General features: G+C 40.5%; 1 protein-coding gene across 3 annotated transcripts in view; it reads left to right on the forward strand.

Moving 5' to 3' along the window:
• The window catches only part of Zcchc7 (zinc finger CCHC-type containing 7), a 190,816-nt gene extending 173,580 nt beyond the window's left edge, over positions 1-17,236 (forward strand). For all 3 annotated transcript variants that reach the window (XM_059254261.1, XM_059254263.1, XM_059254262.1), the window contains exons 7-9: positions 11,290-11,385; positions 14,470-14,587; positions 16,446-17,236. In XM_059254261.1, coding sequence (XP_059110244.1) covers positions 11,290-11,385; positions 14,470-14,587; positions 16,446-16,879 — 648 coding nt within the window. In that variant the 3' untranslated portion in view covers positions 16,880-17,236. The remainder of the gene's footprint in view (positions 1-11,289; positions 11,386-14,469; positions 14,588-16,445) is intronic.
• The last annotated feature ends 1,410 nt before the right edge of the window (positions 17,237-18,646 follow it).

Below are 18,646 nucleotides of genomic sequence, written 5' to 3' on the forward strand. Positions count from 1 at the left end.
GCTTCAGCCTCCAAAGAACTAGGATTACAGGCATGAGCTATCATTCCCAGCTAAATACCTACATCCTATGAATATGCTAGTATACAGATATTTGCAATTAGGAGAACTAAGTTTGGGGCTGTGTGCCAACTCTGTTTATAAAATAAAGTCTCCATGTTTGTATGTCTTGGATCTCTGACATTTCCTTTGTTTTACAGTTGTACTACCGTATTTTTTAGAAAAGTATGCTATGAAATTTGAACAGAAGGGCAGGCATATCGATGAGTTAATGTTCTGTGTCACAGTATAAGGAAAAGAATGCCAGCTCAGGGCTGTGCTCTGGTTCCCAGTTGGATTCTTTCATGTAGTGTGTACAGAGGTTGTGGTTAAAATGTCTAACTCGGAAGAGCCTCAGTTCTCCCTCTGAAACCAGTGGTAGTGCCTCCTCTCAGGACTTTATGAGTGTGCAGTGAGGTAACTGCCGTACTTTACAGCTCTCCTTACTACATGTTAAACCAGGTAAGCTCCACACAGCAAGCCCGCGGCACCTCACCTTGAGATGGGCTCTGTTTCTAGCCCAGACTCAGACTGCTGCAGTGAGGAGCATGGACCAGCCTCTTGTTGGTCTCCTAACGTGTTTCCTTCTTACAGTTACTGGAGTTACAATACTCACAAGCTGTTCTCCTTTGCTTAGTATTTATACTTGTCTTACTTGTTTCAAAAAATGTAGGTGAGTAACTTCTTTTTTTCTTTTTTCCCAAGACAGGGTCTTGCTATGTAGCCCAGGCTGGCCTGGAATCGCTATATAGCCCAAGCTGGCCTGGAACTCGAGATCCTCCTGCCTCAGCCTCATGAGTGCTGAGATTACAGGCGTGCGCCACCACGCCCGGTTTAGGTGAGTAACTCTTATTTAAGTACAGCAAACAAATTATTTTCTTAACTTGATTTACCTGAAAATCAGCAAAAAATTTAAGATTAGATCACAAAAGATTTAAGTTACTTCCTTTCCTATAAAAATGACGATGTAAAGTACATATCATACATACAAATGCAATGTATGTTTAGCACTGGGTTTAATCCCCAGCATTAAAAAAAGCAGAGGTAAGAAAGGGAGAGAGGGAGGAAGATAAGTGATGACATCACTTCGAGATACATGGATTAAGTTTTTAACTGATAACTTCAATGTCCTGTGACTTGTGCTTGTAAGCAAATTATATCAATCTTTCTAATGAGAATAATATGAAATCAAACAGCTCACAGCAATTATAGTATCTTATACAAGAAAGAAAGGGATTGTTTTAATAAGATAGGAAGGGAAACTAAAAATATACCAGGGTTTTACACTTCAGGTAAAACTACTTGTGCCTGCACATGACCGATGCCACAAATGAGCCAGAGAGCATCACAAAATATGAGAGCTGGCTGAGCTCTGCAGTCTCCCAGCTGTGCGCTTGTATGGGTTCAGAAAAAACACAATGCCAAATTAGACACTTTCTCGATGTGTGTGGTAGGTATGTGCCCGCCAAAGAGCATTCCTAGTCCAGGTTCCTTATTTTAAGCCAAGCAAGGACTTAAGACAGAATGTTTTATAAAAACAAAAGACTAAAGCTAGAAAGATGACTCAGTGCTTAAGGTCACTGTCTGGTCCAGAGGACCTGGGTTTGATTCCCAGCACCCATGTGATGGCTCAGAGCTATCTGTAACTCCAGTTCCAAGGGATCCATCACCCTCTTCTGGCTTCTGTGGGCATCAGGCATACACAGACATAAATGCAGGCAAAACACCCACACACTTAAAATAAAATTTAAATTTTAAAAATGTAACTTTAAAAAAAAAAAAAAAAAAAAAAAAACAAGACTACCCTGGGGCAGGTCCTTGAAAACTGTGAGATTTTCTGCCTTTGTGGCTGATGGCTAACAGTATTCAGTAGAATAAGCAGGCTTGGGAGGAGAAGAAGTCAGATGGTGTTACAGTCAGAATGAAAAGCTTGGGGTTTATTTGGGCTCCCATATATTAACTAATAAATACAATAGAGCTATGGTTCTAATCTGTAGTTATCAGTGGCGGTTTATATAAGTATTTTATGTGGTTGGAAGATATATATTTAACGTGATTTCCGTGCCTTACACTCTACCACAGTAAACCTGTCGATAAAAATATCTGTGAATTCACACATGTGTGTATTCTTTTCTGTCCCTTCCCTTATATCCTATCTCTACGCCCTCCTCAACCCTCCCCTACATCAAAGCTTGTGGTCCTTTCCATCTGTGTACTAAAAGGTTTCTTTGTAAAGCAGGCCATTTGTCCGTCATTGTTTGGGGTCCAAACAGTGGTAAGACACCCTGTCACTGATCCCGTGTGCTATGAATGGCAGCTCCTCTCCGGACAATTGGCGGAGGGGCTGAGAAATATTCCTGAGAGGATTATTTAACCTTTCAATTTAGAGGGCACAAAGCCTAGCTGATTAATGAACTTTCTGATGGGTGCCGATAAGCGGATCTATTTCTTTATTTCCCCTAAAAGTGATTCCTTCTCCTATCCATATTACTATAATCTTAAACATAAATGTGGCAAATAGATTAAAAAACTGCACTAAAGAGTTTATCTGGCTGGCAAACTGAAGGAGCTAAATTAAAATTGGTAATGACAGCAGTGGCTCAGCTCCTATATGGTTTTTAAATGCACTGTGTATTTTGAAGAGACTTATTCTCCAGCTTGCCTGGTAATGACTGCTTTTGGTGCAGTCTGGGGCTGGTTTCTGTTATCCCCACCTCATGCCCCCCCCCCAAAAAAAATGAGTTGTGTTATCTGGATGGCTGCAGACACATGCGCACCCCTTCCTCACTGCATGGGCAGACAAGGTCGATAGCATTACAAGGTATTTGTGGCAGTGCTTGTTTCAGCTTTCAGAGCTGCCAGTTTCCAGGCAGATTTGAATTACAAAAGAAGAAGCTGGCATGAAAATTGAAAGGTTTTATCGGCTGGTCTGAAGCCTCATAGCACATTGCTTATTTATGCAGTCCATTTGCACCAGGAAATATAAAAAGGAAATACATTTTTAAAATAAGGCCATAAAGACCCAGATATGTTTAAGATGGCAAATAAAATATAGATACCTATAATATCTTTCCAGGAAACGATTTTCACTTAATGTTGCACATTACTTCAGAAGAGCATTTATGTTGCCGTCATAAATGTGTGTGTCTGTGTCACTATGTAGGTAGTCTCTGGGGATTAAGAAGGAAGCCCTATGCTAACTTACTTTAAAATTAAAATAGACGGAGGGATAGCTCTGCAGTTGGAGAGCTACATTGGAAATATTTAAATAGGGTGGTAAATTAAACTTAAACTAACATTTTTGCATTCCATGTAAAATTAGCCATGGCCCAGTGAATAAATGCCGCTACCTTTAGAGAAAATTGGGATGCTCTTTAAGCCAGGAAGATTGGGCGCACTGGGGAGCACTGCTGGGCTCCTTACTGTCTTGCATATGTTCATTGTTCTCTGAGCTTTTCTTTCTGTTTTTGTTGTTGGGGTTTTTAGTGGGAAGTGCATCATTCACAGAAAGATTGGAAACTGGTCAGTTTAATAGCTCCTTCTTACAAAGCTTTTAGGTATAGCCTATTGTTTTTTTAATGGTATAAATATGCAACTCCACTACTAAAATTTATGCCAGTAACATCTTACTTTAACAGTTTTTTGCTTACTGAGAAACAATACACCCATGTAATGTCTTAAACTCTTGATTACATAAAATGAAGGCATAAATACATAAGCATTTGGTAGTGCAAGGCCTTGACTAATTACTGGTTTTACCATTGGTCACTTGCAACCTTTCAACCCATGGGTTTGTAAAACTCAAGTATATTCAAGAGCGCAATAGGGAGGAAGTTAGATGTATATTGGAAATATCAAGTCAATAAAGCAACACTCTTACTTTGCTTCAATTCAAATGAACAGTGTTCAAGAATCCATTTTCCAATAAAGTAAATTATTCTCAGCTAAACCAAGAGAGGTACAATTTTTTGTACTTTTCATTTTTGCCAGTGTCTGGTACCAGTCTCATACTGTCCTGACCTCAACTAATTACTTCATGTAGGGGTTTGGTTTTTTTTTTTAAGCAGAAAACTATCAAAAGCATACATGCCTGCTGCATGCTAATGATGTGCTGTACATTTTTTTCATGAATTTTCATAAGGATTTTTCTACGTAGCATGTGTGGCTTAATGATGTAATCACCCGATAGACTAGAAAATGCTCCAAAGGAGACGTTCCGGTCTGTTGTGTACATAATACATGTTTCAAAAATCTGCCTAATTAAGGAATTACCCAATGAATTGGGAGTCTGTTGGATATATGACATAGTTTTAACACTTTAAAAAAAATATGCATTACTATATATAGTACTTTCAATACTTTTTAAGGGTATTGAAAAATTAATAGTAATGTTTCCTGGGATGCAATAGTTATTTTTCTCAGTAAGAAAAAAATTAAAACTTTCATTAAAAAAAAAACACTGTCTTAGCTGGGGCAAAGATTTTTCCCAATATCCTCAAAGAAAAGTAATGCTGTAAATATTTACAAAAACATGGACCAGGAGAAGGCCTTGTCCAAAGCCATGATGGACACAGGCCTGGAGTTGAGGTCACAGGTGGAGGATCTGCCGCCAGAGACACCGACAGCAGGAAGTGTTAGCCTGCGTACTGCCAGTACACAGGGTCCCTCCCAGATGGTGCTTCGTCACAAATCAACCCTGGTTTCCAGGGGGAAACATCCCTGCCCAACTTTTCAAGTTCCCCGTCCATCCCTCTGTGCCCCAGATGATGATGACAGTGATGCTCATCCTTGTCTGGATCCTGATGATCTAGCTACTGGGTCAGAGGAAAGGGCCCACACCTCTTCTTCCCTGCTTACTCGCTATAAACTAAATAAAACAGAGAACAGACCTCTGCTCATTACTGGGTAGCTAAGAAAAGTCAGCATCACTACCAGGAAAGAAGTATATTTAAAATTGAAACTTTTTCTGCTCCAATGTCAAATAGATGCCAGAGGATCACTCCAGCTAATGGACTTTGAATGAGTGTCCCTTTGGATGGGATAACATTTTATTGAGAAAGCCTATTTCATTTGGGGGTTAGGTTTTTAAAATATCAGTATTAAGGAAGGGGTTGTAATATTAGTTTGTTGAAAAAATAAAATTATTTATAAATAGTTGGAATGAATAAGGTTGTTCTCAAATGTAAAAATTACATCAATTTAAGAGATACACATGCAAATGCAACATATTTAGAAAGATTTGAGCTAATCTCGACTTTCCTTGGTGTTGTATTTGATTATACATATATTTACCCCAGCCATTTAATATGCTTTTTAAAGTATGTTCATATGAAGACTGTCTTGATAAATAAAAACATATGGTCTTGTCTTTGAGCATATGTATGATTATAAAAATAAATCCATTTTTTTCAGTCACAAGAGTAGAAAATTCCCTTTAATTAGTGAAATTGATTGCATATCCTGTATAGTAATGAGCTTCAACTAGATGTAAGCTCTCATTGGATCAAAGTCAGTTTAGATAAGGGCAGCCCAAGGTCACAGAGGGAGATGCCCAGCAGGTTTATTTGCATAAAAAATTACTGTTAGAAATAGGACACTGAGGCAGCTCTAGCATTTTGATCTCTTGGCCTTTGTCATGGAGATTCTTAGTAGTGAAGGGAGTAAGGCCAGTGTCCCAGATAATGATTAACTGTTTTAATGGCATTCATTCATTCATTCCACACTAACTATTCATGCAGAAAAAAGGGTTATGTAAAGTGACATTAGAAGAAAATCATTTGTAATCGGTGCATCAGGCTGCACTTGGAGGAGACATTAGGAGTGAATCCATGGCGTGGTCGGCTTATGCTTTATCTTCTGATATTTACTGAGTTTACTGGTGCATGAAAAGCTTTCAGCAAGAATAGCAGATGGGATGGACCTTTCATAGGTAATGCTATCTACCAGGTTATTACTTCTATATATTGATAGTAAAGTAATCTCCAAGATATCACCCTACAAATATAGATTATTTAAATGTTTGTCACCAAAAAAAAAAAAAAGCCTGCTTTCATAAATAGTTTATTTGATATCCATTGGGTCAAAGTCTTTAGAAACTTTTTTTTTTTTTTTTTTTTTTACTTTCAGAAAGCCTTAACAGAACTATGTTCACTCCGTCACATAACTCTTTGTCAATAGTACAGGCCCAAATGATAGAACCCTGAATCTAGAGCTAATCAGCTGACATACTCCGCTTTAAATTGGACTTTTACTGTTAATTTAAAATAAAGAAATGCACCAGGAGTGGTGATGTACACCACTTTACACCTTTAATCCCAGCACTTAGAAGGCAGAGGCAGGCAGATCTCTGTGAGGCTAGCCTGGTCTACATAGTGAGTTTCAGGACAGCCATGGCTAAATCCATATGGGGAGAAGAGGGGAGGACATGTTCTAAGGCCTAAGTATTGAGTCAGAATTTTATATTTCCAACTCTTGAAATAGCTTAAAGATTTTTTATTTAATCTTAGTATAAAGACTTGTCCAGTGGAAGTCATTATTGAGTTTTCACTACTGTATTCTAATACAGAAGTGTGCTCTAATTAGGTAAGATCTAGGCTGATTTTATTCCTATTAAGTCCTAGTACATGCTAGTTATTAAAATGAGAGCATGTAGATAGTGTTTGTCAAGTCGTTTACTAATTAATTATTGTGAAACAGTGTAGAATTTCATAACAATATAAATACTGCTGCTATTTTTATTAGTAATAATGGAAGTTTTTAACTAGTGACATTATTCAGTTGAATGAACATCAAATGTTTTGCTCTATCCAGAGGCATAAATGAACATTGAGGCTGTATTTGATATTATTCTCTAAATAAAATAGCAATCGTCAATATGAAACATGCTTTAAAATCTTGATTAAGAAGTACGTCTTTATTTCTGGTACTGGAAGGCTGAGTTCCTCTTCTCTGTACATCACTGATTTCCTCCTAATTTTCCAAGTTTGTACCATATTGTCAACATGAAGTATACCAAAGAAACTATTATTAATTATCCAAGCTTTTTAGCATATCATGGCATGATTTTATAGGTTTGCCCTTGGAGATATAAAAATTAAGTTTCCCAAAGTGTCTAATTTTTATTAACAATACCTAAAATTCATAAGGTTTTTCTGTAAGTCATGTGCTCTACGTATGTATTAACTCATCATTCATTCATTCATTATGTTTACTGAACTTGCACCATACGCCTAACCCTCTTCCAGGAGGTGAAATCCAACAGTGAGCAACTTCCTCCTTGCCTGGTGGATAGGGTTGGATTGAATAGACAAATAAACTACTTAGTATGTAAGATGTGACATATTTTGAGGGGAGTAATTTTTTGTTTTGTTTTTCAAAGGAAAGGGGTATAGGGAGCATCACTTGGAGGCCTTACCAGGATAATGACTACCTTGTAGCTGGTGTGGAACAATGGTGCTAAACTCTCGATGGAAGGAAGTTTGTATAGAGTGTTCAGAGCACACTGAAGAGGCCAGTGAGGTGATGAGACACACATGAGGCATGCAGCGAGGTTACAGGGAGGGAAAATGTGACCCACTGTAAGAGTCTTGGTCTTTACTGAGTGAGAAGAGAAATTGTTACAGTTTAGATTGAGAAGTGGCACATTCTGAGTCACAAGCCAGAAAGATGACCTTGTATTGAAAATAGGTTACAGAGACAGGAACTTCAAGACCAATTATGAGGCTCTATTAATCATCCAACGATTGTACAGGTGGAGTAAGAAACGGATACACCCTGTAAAGCCCATCTACCTTAGTGACAGAATGTATTATATATCTACAGAAACAAGAGAGCCACTTGTCAGCAGAGATGTACCTTTTAAGAGAGCATTTCTTTTTTTTATATATATATTTGGGGTTTTTTAAAATTTTTTTATTTTTATTTTGCAATACAATTCAGCTCAGCTCTACATATCAGCCACGGATTCCCTTGTTCTCCCCCCTCCGGCCCCCCTCACCTTCCCCCCAGCCCATCCCCCCATTCCCATCTCCTCCAGGGCAAAGCCTTCCCCGCAGACTGAGATCAACCTGGTAGACTCAGTCCAGGTAGGTCCAGTCCCCTCCTCCCAGGCCGAGCCAAGCAATCCTGCATAGGCCCCAGGTTTCAAACAGCCGACTCATGCACTGAGGACAGGTCCCGGTCCTACTGCCTGGATGCCTCCCAAACAGATCAGGCCAATCAACTGTCTCACCCATTCAGAAGGCCTGATCCAGTTGGAGACCCCTCAGTCAAGGAATAGGAGACCATGGTAAATGAAGACCACATGAGAATAGGAAGAAGCAAAGTGCTAGAGAGGCCCACAGAAATCCACAAAGATACCCCCACAACAGACTGCTGGCAATGGTCGAGAGACAGCCCGAACTGACCTACTCTGGTGATGGGATGGCCAAACACCCTAATTGTGGTGCTAGAAACCTCATCCAACTACTGAGGGATCTGGATGCGGAGATCCACGGCTAGGCCCCGGGTGGATCTCTGGGAGTCCAATTAGCGAGAATGAGGAGGGTTTATATGAGCGAGAATTGTTGAGACCAAGGTTGGATAAAGCACAGGGACAAATAGCCAGACGAAGAGAGCATTTCTTATTCTGGAGGTCGGTTGTTCCATTTATCATCAGCTACACACCCTGCTAAGTTGCCAGCTGGTTGCTGAGTACCTGCCTACCTACTATTAGCATCCAGTCCTTTGCTGGCTTTCCATGCCACTTAAAATACAGACAGAGCATTTCCACCTTTGGTTTTAGATGACCCCTCCTCACCTTCTAGAACCTCCTCTTCCACACCTGCTCTACTTCAAGGTACAGGTTTTTGTTTTTGTTTTTTTTGTTTTTTGTTTTTTTTTTTAAATCCTCTAAGATGGCAGGCTTGTCCTTGCCTTGAAACTTAGCCAAGAATAGAGTCAGTCAGCACATTCAGATGCTTGATTTTTTCCAAATTGGGGTCCCCACCAGCAAATTGGTCATCAGCAGTGACTCATTCACTGTCTTAATCCATACTTCTTATCACTCTCTAATATTTAATACCAGACCTTAGGATGATATCTGACATGGATTCTGCAGTTAATATTTGTAATGAATTGCTGAAAATGTATGATACTTATGCCATGTGCTCAGGACTCTGACAGGCATGACTGATGGAACCATTCTTGGACTTGGGTTGTATTCTACTTGCTCCCCTCCCTTCCATTCACAGTCAGGTTTCTTTCACTGTTTGTACTTAGGACAAAGCCATTACAGTCTCTCTTCTGCCCCACCCACTCAAATGAAATTGCTTTCAACAGTTTCTAGTTACCTACAATTTCCTAACTGCTAAGTCTGATGTATTTCATAGGCTTCATCTTGGGTCATAACATGTCATTAACTTTTTTCTTCTTCTTTCTGGTTTTTTGAGATGGGCCTCATATAGCCTGGAGCTTGCTGTGTAACTGAAGCTGGCCTTGAATTCCTGATCTTCCTGCCTCTACCTCCTGAGTACTGGGATTACAGGTGTGTGCCACCATGCCCAAACCATGAATAGCTTTTAATAACTTTTTCCTTTTAAAAAAATTACCATATCTCTTTGGGTTTTGTTTTCTCTCTGTATAATCACAGCTACAATTTTATTTCATATCAAAACAACAGCCATTTTTTTTTGAGATAAGGAAAAATATTGCTGTGTAATAATTTACTAACTCCCTGGTGCTCTACTACCTAAAAGAAAAGTCTAAACCACTGCAGTGACACTTGCCTGCCTATGTACATCCCTGTTAAAATCTATTTAATAGTTTTTAGAATAGTTGTGTTTTTCTTATATCCTAACTGGTAATAGCTGAGGCTATAAATCCCATTTTGTGTACCATGATCATTTTCAGCAAAAAAGACTGTTGGGGTATTGTTTTCCTCAAATTTGATGATGACTTGTTAGCTTGATTGGATTAATAGCAATTAGGAACTTAGTAAGGCACACCTCTTGGTGTCTGAGGGGTAGATCTTTGGCTCTGACCTAAAGAATGGTTTAATTCATTAATAGAGTCAGAATTTGAATAGACTATTGGGAGGTTGGTGGGGCTGTTTGTATATTTGGAGAAAATCAGTTAAGGTTAGAAGGGGTGTGTCCTTGGAGGTTTTGTCTTGCCCTGGCATCTGCCATTACTGTTCTGCTTCCTGTCTGCCATGCTGTGAGTTGCTCTGCACACTCTCCCTACAATGATACAGCTGTCCTCCCTTGTCTGTTAGTTGCTTGATCACAGCACTGAAGACTAACTAGCAACCCAGCTTCCCTTTTTAAGACATAAGAGCTAAAGTTAGGTTTTTAAAGATTTTATTACCTATACATTATTTTTCTATATCAAAAACTTCCCCTACCCCTGCAACCCAAACCGCCTGATTGCAACATCAGGTAAAAATGGTAGTAGGCAGACTAGCACTCTTTGTTATAGAAGTCCAATAAGCATGAGAAATACATTACCAAAGTGCTCATCTGTACCTCTTCAAGCCTGCAGAAGGGGAGCAAATAAGATTCCATTTTCCTCCCCTTGGTGAAGTCTACCACCTTCTAGGGGTTTGCTCTGTCCTTCTTTCTGCATCCCAGCTAGCCTACGTGATCAAGTTGCTCCCATTTAAAACTCCACCAACTAATTCTTCCTCCTAAATACTCCCCCTTTTATCCTGTCCTTTCTTGCTCATGCATCTCAAAATAATAATATACACTTCCTCCCTTTATTCAATTTATATTCAATTTCTTAACATTTCTTATTGTGAAATACAATGTGCGTGCTGAAAATGCAGAAAACACATGTAGAATTTAATAAATTAGCTGTGTAACACACTTTTTTCTCCATGCTTCCCTTCACTCTTACCCTACTCTCTGCCCTCCCACGTTCTCACAGTAAGCCTCCTGTGAATGGTTGACTTGTGATGGCAGTGTCTCTGTCCCGATGTTGCTAGGCTTCTGTTGTACTTGGCAGTGTAGGTCAGACCTTCCTTGAAACTTGTTTAAGGCCTGGGCTTCTGTCCTCCTATGTCTCCTGAGCCTTGAAGCCTCCCTTCTCTGTGGCTTTCATGAGCCTCTGTCTACCCCTTACATGTTTTTGTTTCCTAGGCTCCAGCATGAGCCCACTAAACTCTAAAAAGTAGGATCACTAAGGGTTCTCTTACCTAAGAGCTCTTTTAGAAAGGTTGAGGTTTGGGCTTTTTCCCTAACATGTATTAAACTCTCACAAATATTTATGTTGCAGACCAAACCTGGACCACCTAAAAAACCAAAGACCCCTTCTGGACAGTCAGCATTAGTGTATTGCTACAACTGTGCACAGAAAGGCCATTATGGACATGTAAGTTTGAGTGGCATTTGGACATAAGGCATATTGTCAGGGAGTGGTTGCTGAAAAATGAGCTCAAAATGAATAAAACTCGGAACATTTACTATTTATAAGCTAACCTTCAGTGGTAAGATTTGATGTATTTTCCACTAATTTACTCCTCCCATTTCTACCAAGAATAACTGTCGAGCGTATTACTGTAGTTCTTTTAAATATACTGAAAACAAATTTAGCTCACAAGGTTAGTCTGACCAAGAGTTCTCCCACCTTATATTGACTGTTACTAGACTGTTTATTGGGTTTTCGGCTTAGTTCTTCAGCTTTCCCTGATACCACATTCAGTTAAGTCTTTGTCATGCAACCTCTGACATTCAGTAGTAGAAAGACAGGTTACAGCATTGACTCACACACCTACTCCCCAAGTGCCTAAATTCCCTCCTGGCCGATACTGTGCCAGTCCAAACTGAAAAGACGAACTGTGTGGTACAGTTTGAGAGCAGAAGCAGCCGCCTACTGTAAGGTGTGAGTGTCCTCTAGCCAGTTGCCCCTCAAACATGAAACAGTAGCAGCTCATCCCGGAGCTAAGACCCAGTAGGAATAGGCTTCGCACCCATACGTTGTGGAAACCATGAAGTCAAAGAGGAAAAACAGTGGCACAAGAAGTAGAAATCCTTGTGCAGAGATTCCCATTCCCCACGTAGGCTCCTGACAGCCTAGAACCCAAAGTATGCAAGTCAGCCAGGCCCTGTGTCGGGAGGAAGAAAACCTGCAGAGACTCAGGACTCCTCAAAGGCGAGGTAGAGAGACAAGTAGTAGAGCGGGTAGTATTGCAGACTACCTTTCTTAACTCCAGCTAGGGCACCTTTCTAGTCCAGACCTTGGGAGTACCACAAATTCCAAGTGACAGAAGGGCTAGGAGAAGAAAATGTGCTATGCAGAGCCTGTGAACAGTTGAGTTTATCTTCCATGTTCAGGAACCAGGGTGGGTGACAGGTAGAATATGAAGCTGGGATGAAGCTTAGACGCTCAGTGGTCATTTTTACTCTGTTCATGATAACCAGATGATTTAACTACTCTTTTTTCCCCCCTCTGGCATTCAATCTTTATCTCCAGAGCAAAAAAGTTGTACAGCACTGATACTCAGATGCTATTTCTAATGTGATCAAACCCACTAATAGGTAGCAGGATCCTACAGTATACTTGACTTCACTACTGTAGAATTCAGATTGAAAACCTAACTAGAGAAGATTCTTTTAGGGAATTACCATCCTTAGATCTTCTCTTGCCCTGTGCACACCAGCTTTTAGGAAACAGACTCATGTTAGGCATCCACTGCCACACACATTACACAGGTGTTTAATTTATGTGCTTGCTTATCTCTTTAAAGCAAAAGAGTATACTTTTAGCATTTATGTTTGATCAATTAAAGAAAAACAGTTACAGTTGGATGCTTCCTGTTTACTAGTCACTGCTGCTAATGTAGATGGGAATATCAAGAGCATTTGGAATTTATCCCCAAAATCTAGACTGAGACAAATTTCAATTTACAGTAAAACAAATTTGGCGGCCATAGTTGAAGGAACTCTAGATTATCCAGCACTAATGAAGAAGATCATTGGTGTGGCTAATCCAGAACAGAAGATCAATTATATAGCCAGCTATCAATTATCTGTGTTAATGGAGGAGACCAGTGATGTGGATAATCAAAATATAATTTACATGTCGCTTTGGAAAACATTTGTGATACGATATAGCTCTGTGTAGTTACATCCGTCTAGACAGAACAATATCCAAAGAGCAGGCTACCCCAGTGGGAAAGATGTCCAAGCCCCTCCCTGTCAGTTTCAGAGATTCAGCCCTCAGACGGTGTTATTGAATCACTTCACATTGCCCTTCCCTAATTCCATTCATTCTAGCTAGAGAGGCAGGGACAGCAGTAGGCACTGAGAAAAAGAGGCTGTTCCAGGAGGATGTGAAAAGGTGAGGGGCTGGGAGAAATAAAATGGTATGTTGGCGTGGGTACTGACTCAGTGTCTCAAGATTACTAGGACTTCAGTGTAACCGTAAGTTGATTCATTTATTGATTTATATGGTGAGTCAGCTAAATTCTGTGTGGGTATTTCACATACTGTTGAAGGCATTCTGATTTTCTTGAATACTTAGCTAAGAAATGCTAGCATTTGTAAACAAACTTCAGGAAAGATGATAGAAGCAGACAGGGGAGAAAGTCCCAAAGTACAGCCTTTCTGAAAGAGAGATGTTCCACTTCTCATGCTGCATCCATTGGCATCACCTAGTATATAGAGGAATAGTTAAAGATAGAGATGGAGTGGGCAGTAGACATGGGAAACAAGTGAAAAGATGATCTCAACTTGGTTGAGGGAGCAAAGAAAAGAGGCTTCTCAGAATTACCCAGGAACATTTTCCAAGTAGATACAGCCCACCACCCGCCTCACATTAGACCCCTTAGCCCAGGGACAAGGGGTACAGATGGGAGGCAGTAGAGGGGAGGAGCAGGCGGAAGAGGGAACAGGGCAGAGGGAACAAAGAATATGCCATGCACCCATAAGAAATGCTTAGGTAAAAAGATTCACTGCCCTAGTAACTAGTGAATGTTGAGTTCAGATAAGCTGGCCAATGTGTCTAGAGAAAGAACAAAGAGCTAACAGATTACAGCCACATCTTGAGGCTACGAAGAAGAAAAGGAAGGAGCATTTGATGGGAAGGCTGCTGGAGGAAACAGACAAGGAAGGACAGATAATTCACATAATGCCAGTGAACTCCAGAGGACAAGACAAATGGAGTTGGCACCCATCCCTCAGTGCTGTTCACTCAAACTGGGGAAGGAGCTTAGCAGAGAGTACAAAAAAGAAAAGAGTTCCTTAGTCAAGAAGGGGAGAAATCCAGGCCTGAAGGAATAGCATAGATGCATAATAGGGCTCTTGGGTTGGGTGGTCCAAAAGACTACTCCAGCAGCCATTGTATGTGGTGCTAGTGATGTGGGACTCAGCTCTAATCAGTGGAGCCCAAAAGCTCATGGAAAGGTTTGTTGAGCATTGCAACCATGTGATGTCATTCTTTCAAATACAATTGTAGGAGTGTACAGAAAGACGAATGTTTAACCAGACGTTTCCAACATCTCCGTTCATCTACTACTATGATGACAAATACGAGATCCAGCAGAGAGATCGGAGAATAAAGCGGAAAGTCAAAGGTTCGTCATTAAACTTCTGGTTAGATCAGTTTCGCAGTGGCTCCCAAATTTGTACTTTTTTATATACTGTCTTTGCCTATTTTGGAGGTCATTGGTTAGCACCAAAAACATTTTTTATTAATTATAAAAACTAAAACTTTCTTTAGCTCCAGAAACCAAACTCTACTTCAAAAATCCTATGTTGTAATCTAGTCACAATATTTTTCTCAGAGCATTTCAGAAATTTCCTAGGAATATTTTACCTGTCTATGCAAAGAGTTAAAGATTCCTTGGGAATTTTTCTACTTGAATAATTATTTCCCCTTTGTCTGTCTAACATTTTTCACGGAACAAAAAGGTTTCTGGGGACTTCTGGGGCTTCCCCTGCAAAGGCTGTTCTTACAGTTGACCATTGTGGCAGGGTTCCAGGCCCACAGCCACCTCTGTGCTTCCCTTTACCTCAGTGATTAAGAGCACTGACTACTCTTTCAGAGGACCTGAGTTGGAGTCCCAACACCCACATGGTGGTGACTCACAGCCGTCTGTGACTTCAGCTCCAGGAGATCTAACACCTGTGGCCTCCATGGGCACCTGCCCTCATGTGCACAGGGCCACATGCAGACATGCACACCTACACAGAATTAACCTAGAATAATAAAGAATAACATTTTAAATCTTGTTTCAGTCCATTTTCTCTGCCTTTGTTCTTCCTTGCTGTGGGCAAAATGTGTTCCCAAGTTACCTTTCCTGTTGTGTGATAAAACAGTTGTGTGTTTTTCAAGCTGTTCTCTGAATTCTTTTCTGACTCAGCATTTGTAACTTTTCCCCTTTTGGCTTTAGACTCTCTTAAGTTCAGTCCCTTTTCAAAACGAGCTACTTCCTACCTGATGGCTTACACACTCACCATGAAACTGGTGTCAACTGTAGAGAAATTGACAGCCTATTGAGAGTCACTCAGTCACTAAACTAGAAAGAGTGCCCCAAAAAGGCATGACAGTGTCAGCTCTCAATTGAAGCATGTGTGACTGGACGTATTTTCTTCATAATTTATGGGATTTTTTTCAGGGTTTCTACAGTGAGCATTTACAAATTATACTCCGAAAAATCTTTTTTTTTCTTTTTAGTTAGCTTTGACAACTCAAGTACATAGCCGTTTTGAGGCTTGCTGTGATCGTGGGAACTTCTTGTTTTGTGCTTCAACTTTTAAGCTAGACATTTTTACTGACCACTTCTGTAATAGTCCAAGGTTCTGTTAGTTTTCACATTTCATTTTAGCCTCGGCTACCACTCTCTGCTGTCACAAGCATTTCCACCCGATGCTCATAATAAATATGTCAAGTCCTAACACGGTGTGGCGTCATTTGGCGCTGAGAGCTCCAAAGTGTGTGTGTGCACAGGAGCACGTGCACACAGATCGCACGTGCACACAGATCGCACCCCGCCCAGCAGCCTTTGCTCTGCAGGAATAATGTCTTGGGCAGTGTGGCACCCACTCACAGTGGGGTGACCAGGCTTGTCCTCAGGGGGTAATGTCACATGAGACTGTCCAAAGGCTGTTCTCTAGATCTTGCTTCACCTTATCCTCTCAGGCTGCCCCTTCATCACTGGAGGAATTAGAAGCAGTCAGACGTGGCTTTTTACCCCTGGGCTGAGATAATGACCGAGCCTGCTGCTCTAGTCTTCTTTGTTTAACCTTAGAAACATATGTTCACTAGATTAAAGAACATAAATGCTAAAGGGCTGGAGAATATTTCCCCAGTTTAGCAGTAGAATTGTAAGGGCTCTTAAAAACACCGTATTGGTCACATTTCTAAATGTCTTCTAAGAATACAAGAACTCTGCATGGACTAAAGAGGCAAAATACTTTCATGTCTTCCAGAAATCCAGAAAAATGGAGATTTTCCAAGGCAGTTCAAAAGACCACACATGGAAGAGACAGGGAAGAGGGGCCACCATGATATGAGAAAAGGCCATTCCTCCAGGAAAAGCAGCAGGTGGCCTCGAGAAAATGAAGAAACCCGCAAGGAAATGGCCAGGGATAGAGAAGGGGAGAAGCACAGGTGGGCTCACCGGCGGCGTGGTGATGTGGATGAAGACTTCCCTAGGGGCTCGAAAGCTCACTCCTCGGGCAGTGCTGCAAACCAAAAGCCATCCAGGTCCCGTCACCATTCATCCCATTACTACAGGCTGAGAGAAGAGCGGCTTCTCAGAGAGAGCAAGCGCAGCAAGCTGAAGAAGAGGAAACACACGGAAGAGGACAGCAATGATAATTTATTTCTTATTAAGCAAAGGAAGAAAAAAACAAAGCTGTGAGGTGGTTTCTGACCTGGTTTTCCCGTTAGACCATTGTGGCAGCATTCTATTATCTGTTAAATAAAGGGAGGCTTTGGGTTTTGATTGCTTAATTTCGGCCATATCTAGAGTTGCTGAGCGGAGGCCACAGAGAACTCTGTTCTATGTTCGCAGGCTATTTATTAGGTAGGAGGGCAAACTTGAGTTTCAGCTCCTATAGCAATTGTACGTGAGGTAGGAAAACTGTCTTTTTAAGAAAACCTTTTTTAAATGCTTTGAAAATTACAAGCTCTAAAGATATAATTCATCTACAATGTTTGAGGACTTAAAAGCGCATTAGAAGAGAGATTATTACTAATAAAACAAATCACCACCTTTTTAGCATTCTTTTTTTTTTAAAAAAAAACACTGGAAAATCAATGAAAATCCAAATCCAGCTTTGTTTGCTTCAGAAGCTGTTGGAATCTTTCTCTGGACAGAACATCAAAGGCTGGCTGTGAAAATGAAAATGTCACTATTGAAACCTGGAGGAGACAGAGGAGAGGTAATAGCAGAATTCCCGTACAGGATCTGCAGTGTGGGTGTGCAAGACAGATTCCTGAGACACATAAGAGGCATCCTCAAACTTTAGCATAATCACAGTGGGACTGTTTTTACCATTTCACTGCTATAGTTCAAGAAATCGAGATAAATATTACCCAACTTAATTTGTTTTCATGGATCTTTTTCAATACCACAAAGCTATTCAGAATCTTTTGTACTCATGAGCCTTTTTTACTCGTGAAAGCCTAATGTTAGAATAAGAAAAAGAAAACGCCTGAAACAGTGAGTAAATGTGTTTGCTGTTACAAGAAGTCACTCTAGTCTAAAATCCACCATAATCTGGAATCAGAAGGGCCTTTGTCTAGAGCTGGAGAGATGGCTCAGCAGTTCAAAGTACATATTGCTCTTCCAGAAGACCAGATTTGGTTCCCAGCCCAGGTTAGGCAGCTCCAGGGGACCCAGCACCTCTGGCCTCCATCGGCACTCACATGCACAATACTCACACACAGGAATGCACATGTGCACATAATTTAATAATTATAAATTTTGTTAAATGTCCTTGTTGTCCAAACACAAGCTCTCTGACAGAATGAACTGGTGTGAGATCAATAAAATATGACAATTTTTGTAATTTTGATTCTAAAATTTTTATCTTACTCGTGGTTAAGTATGCAACTGTTGTGTCTATAGTTGGAGCAGCTGTTACTTTTGGAGAGAACTCTCTGTTCCCAATGAACCTTAGTGTAAATTGTCCACACTCGCCCTGGTGCTGTACTGCTTCCTGCTGAGGTGATCAGGTTTGAGTCAGGACTGTATAGAATGATGTCAGTTGAAGGAGTTTGGGCCAGAGGTAAGAAACTGGAATCTCTTGGCATGATGCTGGGCTTAGAGAGTTCTCTCTCGGGGTAGTTAAGAGCACTTGCTGCTCTTGAAGATGAGGCAGAATCCATTCCCAGCACCCACACGTGGACTTACGGCCATCTGTAACTCCAGTCTTGGGATCTGATACCCTCTTCTCCCCTCGGAGGGCACCAGGAGTACACATAAAATAATAAAATTATTTTAAAGGATAAACAATGCAAAATCAGGTGTTGGGAATAGGTAAATACAAAATTGTGGTATGGGAACAAAGGAAGTCAGTTAATGGAAGAATGAAATTTGAAGACTCGTGGGACGTGGATAAGGTCACTGGAATCTAGACATGGTTGTACATACCTGTAATCCCGTACCCTTAAGCCTAAAGCA

This window comes from Peromyscus eremicus, chromosome 2 (assembly GCF_949786415.1).
Source record: "Peromyscus eremicus chromosome 2, PerEre_H2_v1, whole genome shotgun sequence".
Classification (NCBI taxonomy): Eukaryota; Metazoa; Chordata; class Mammalia; order Rodentia; family Cricetidae; genus Peromyscus; species Peromyscus eremicus.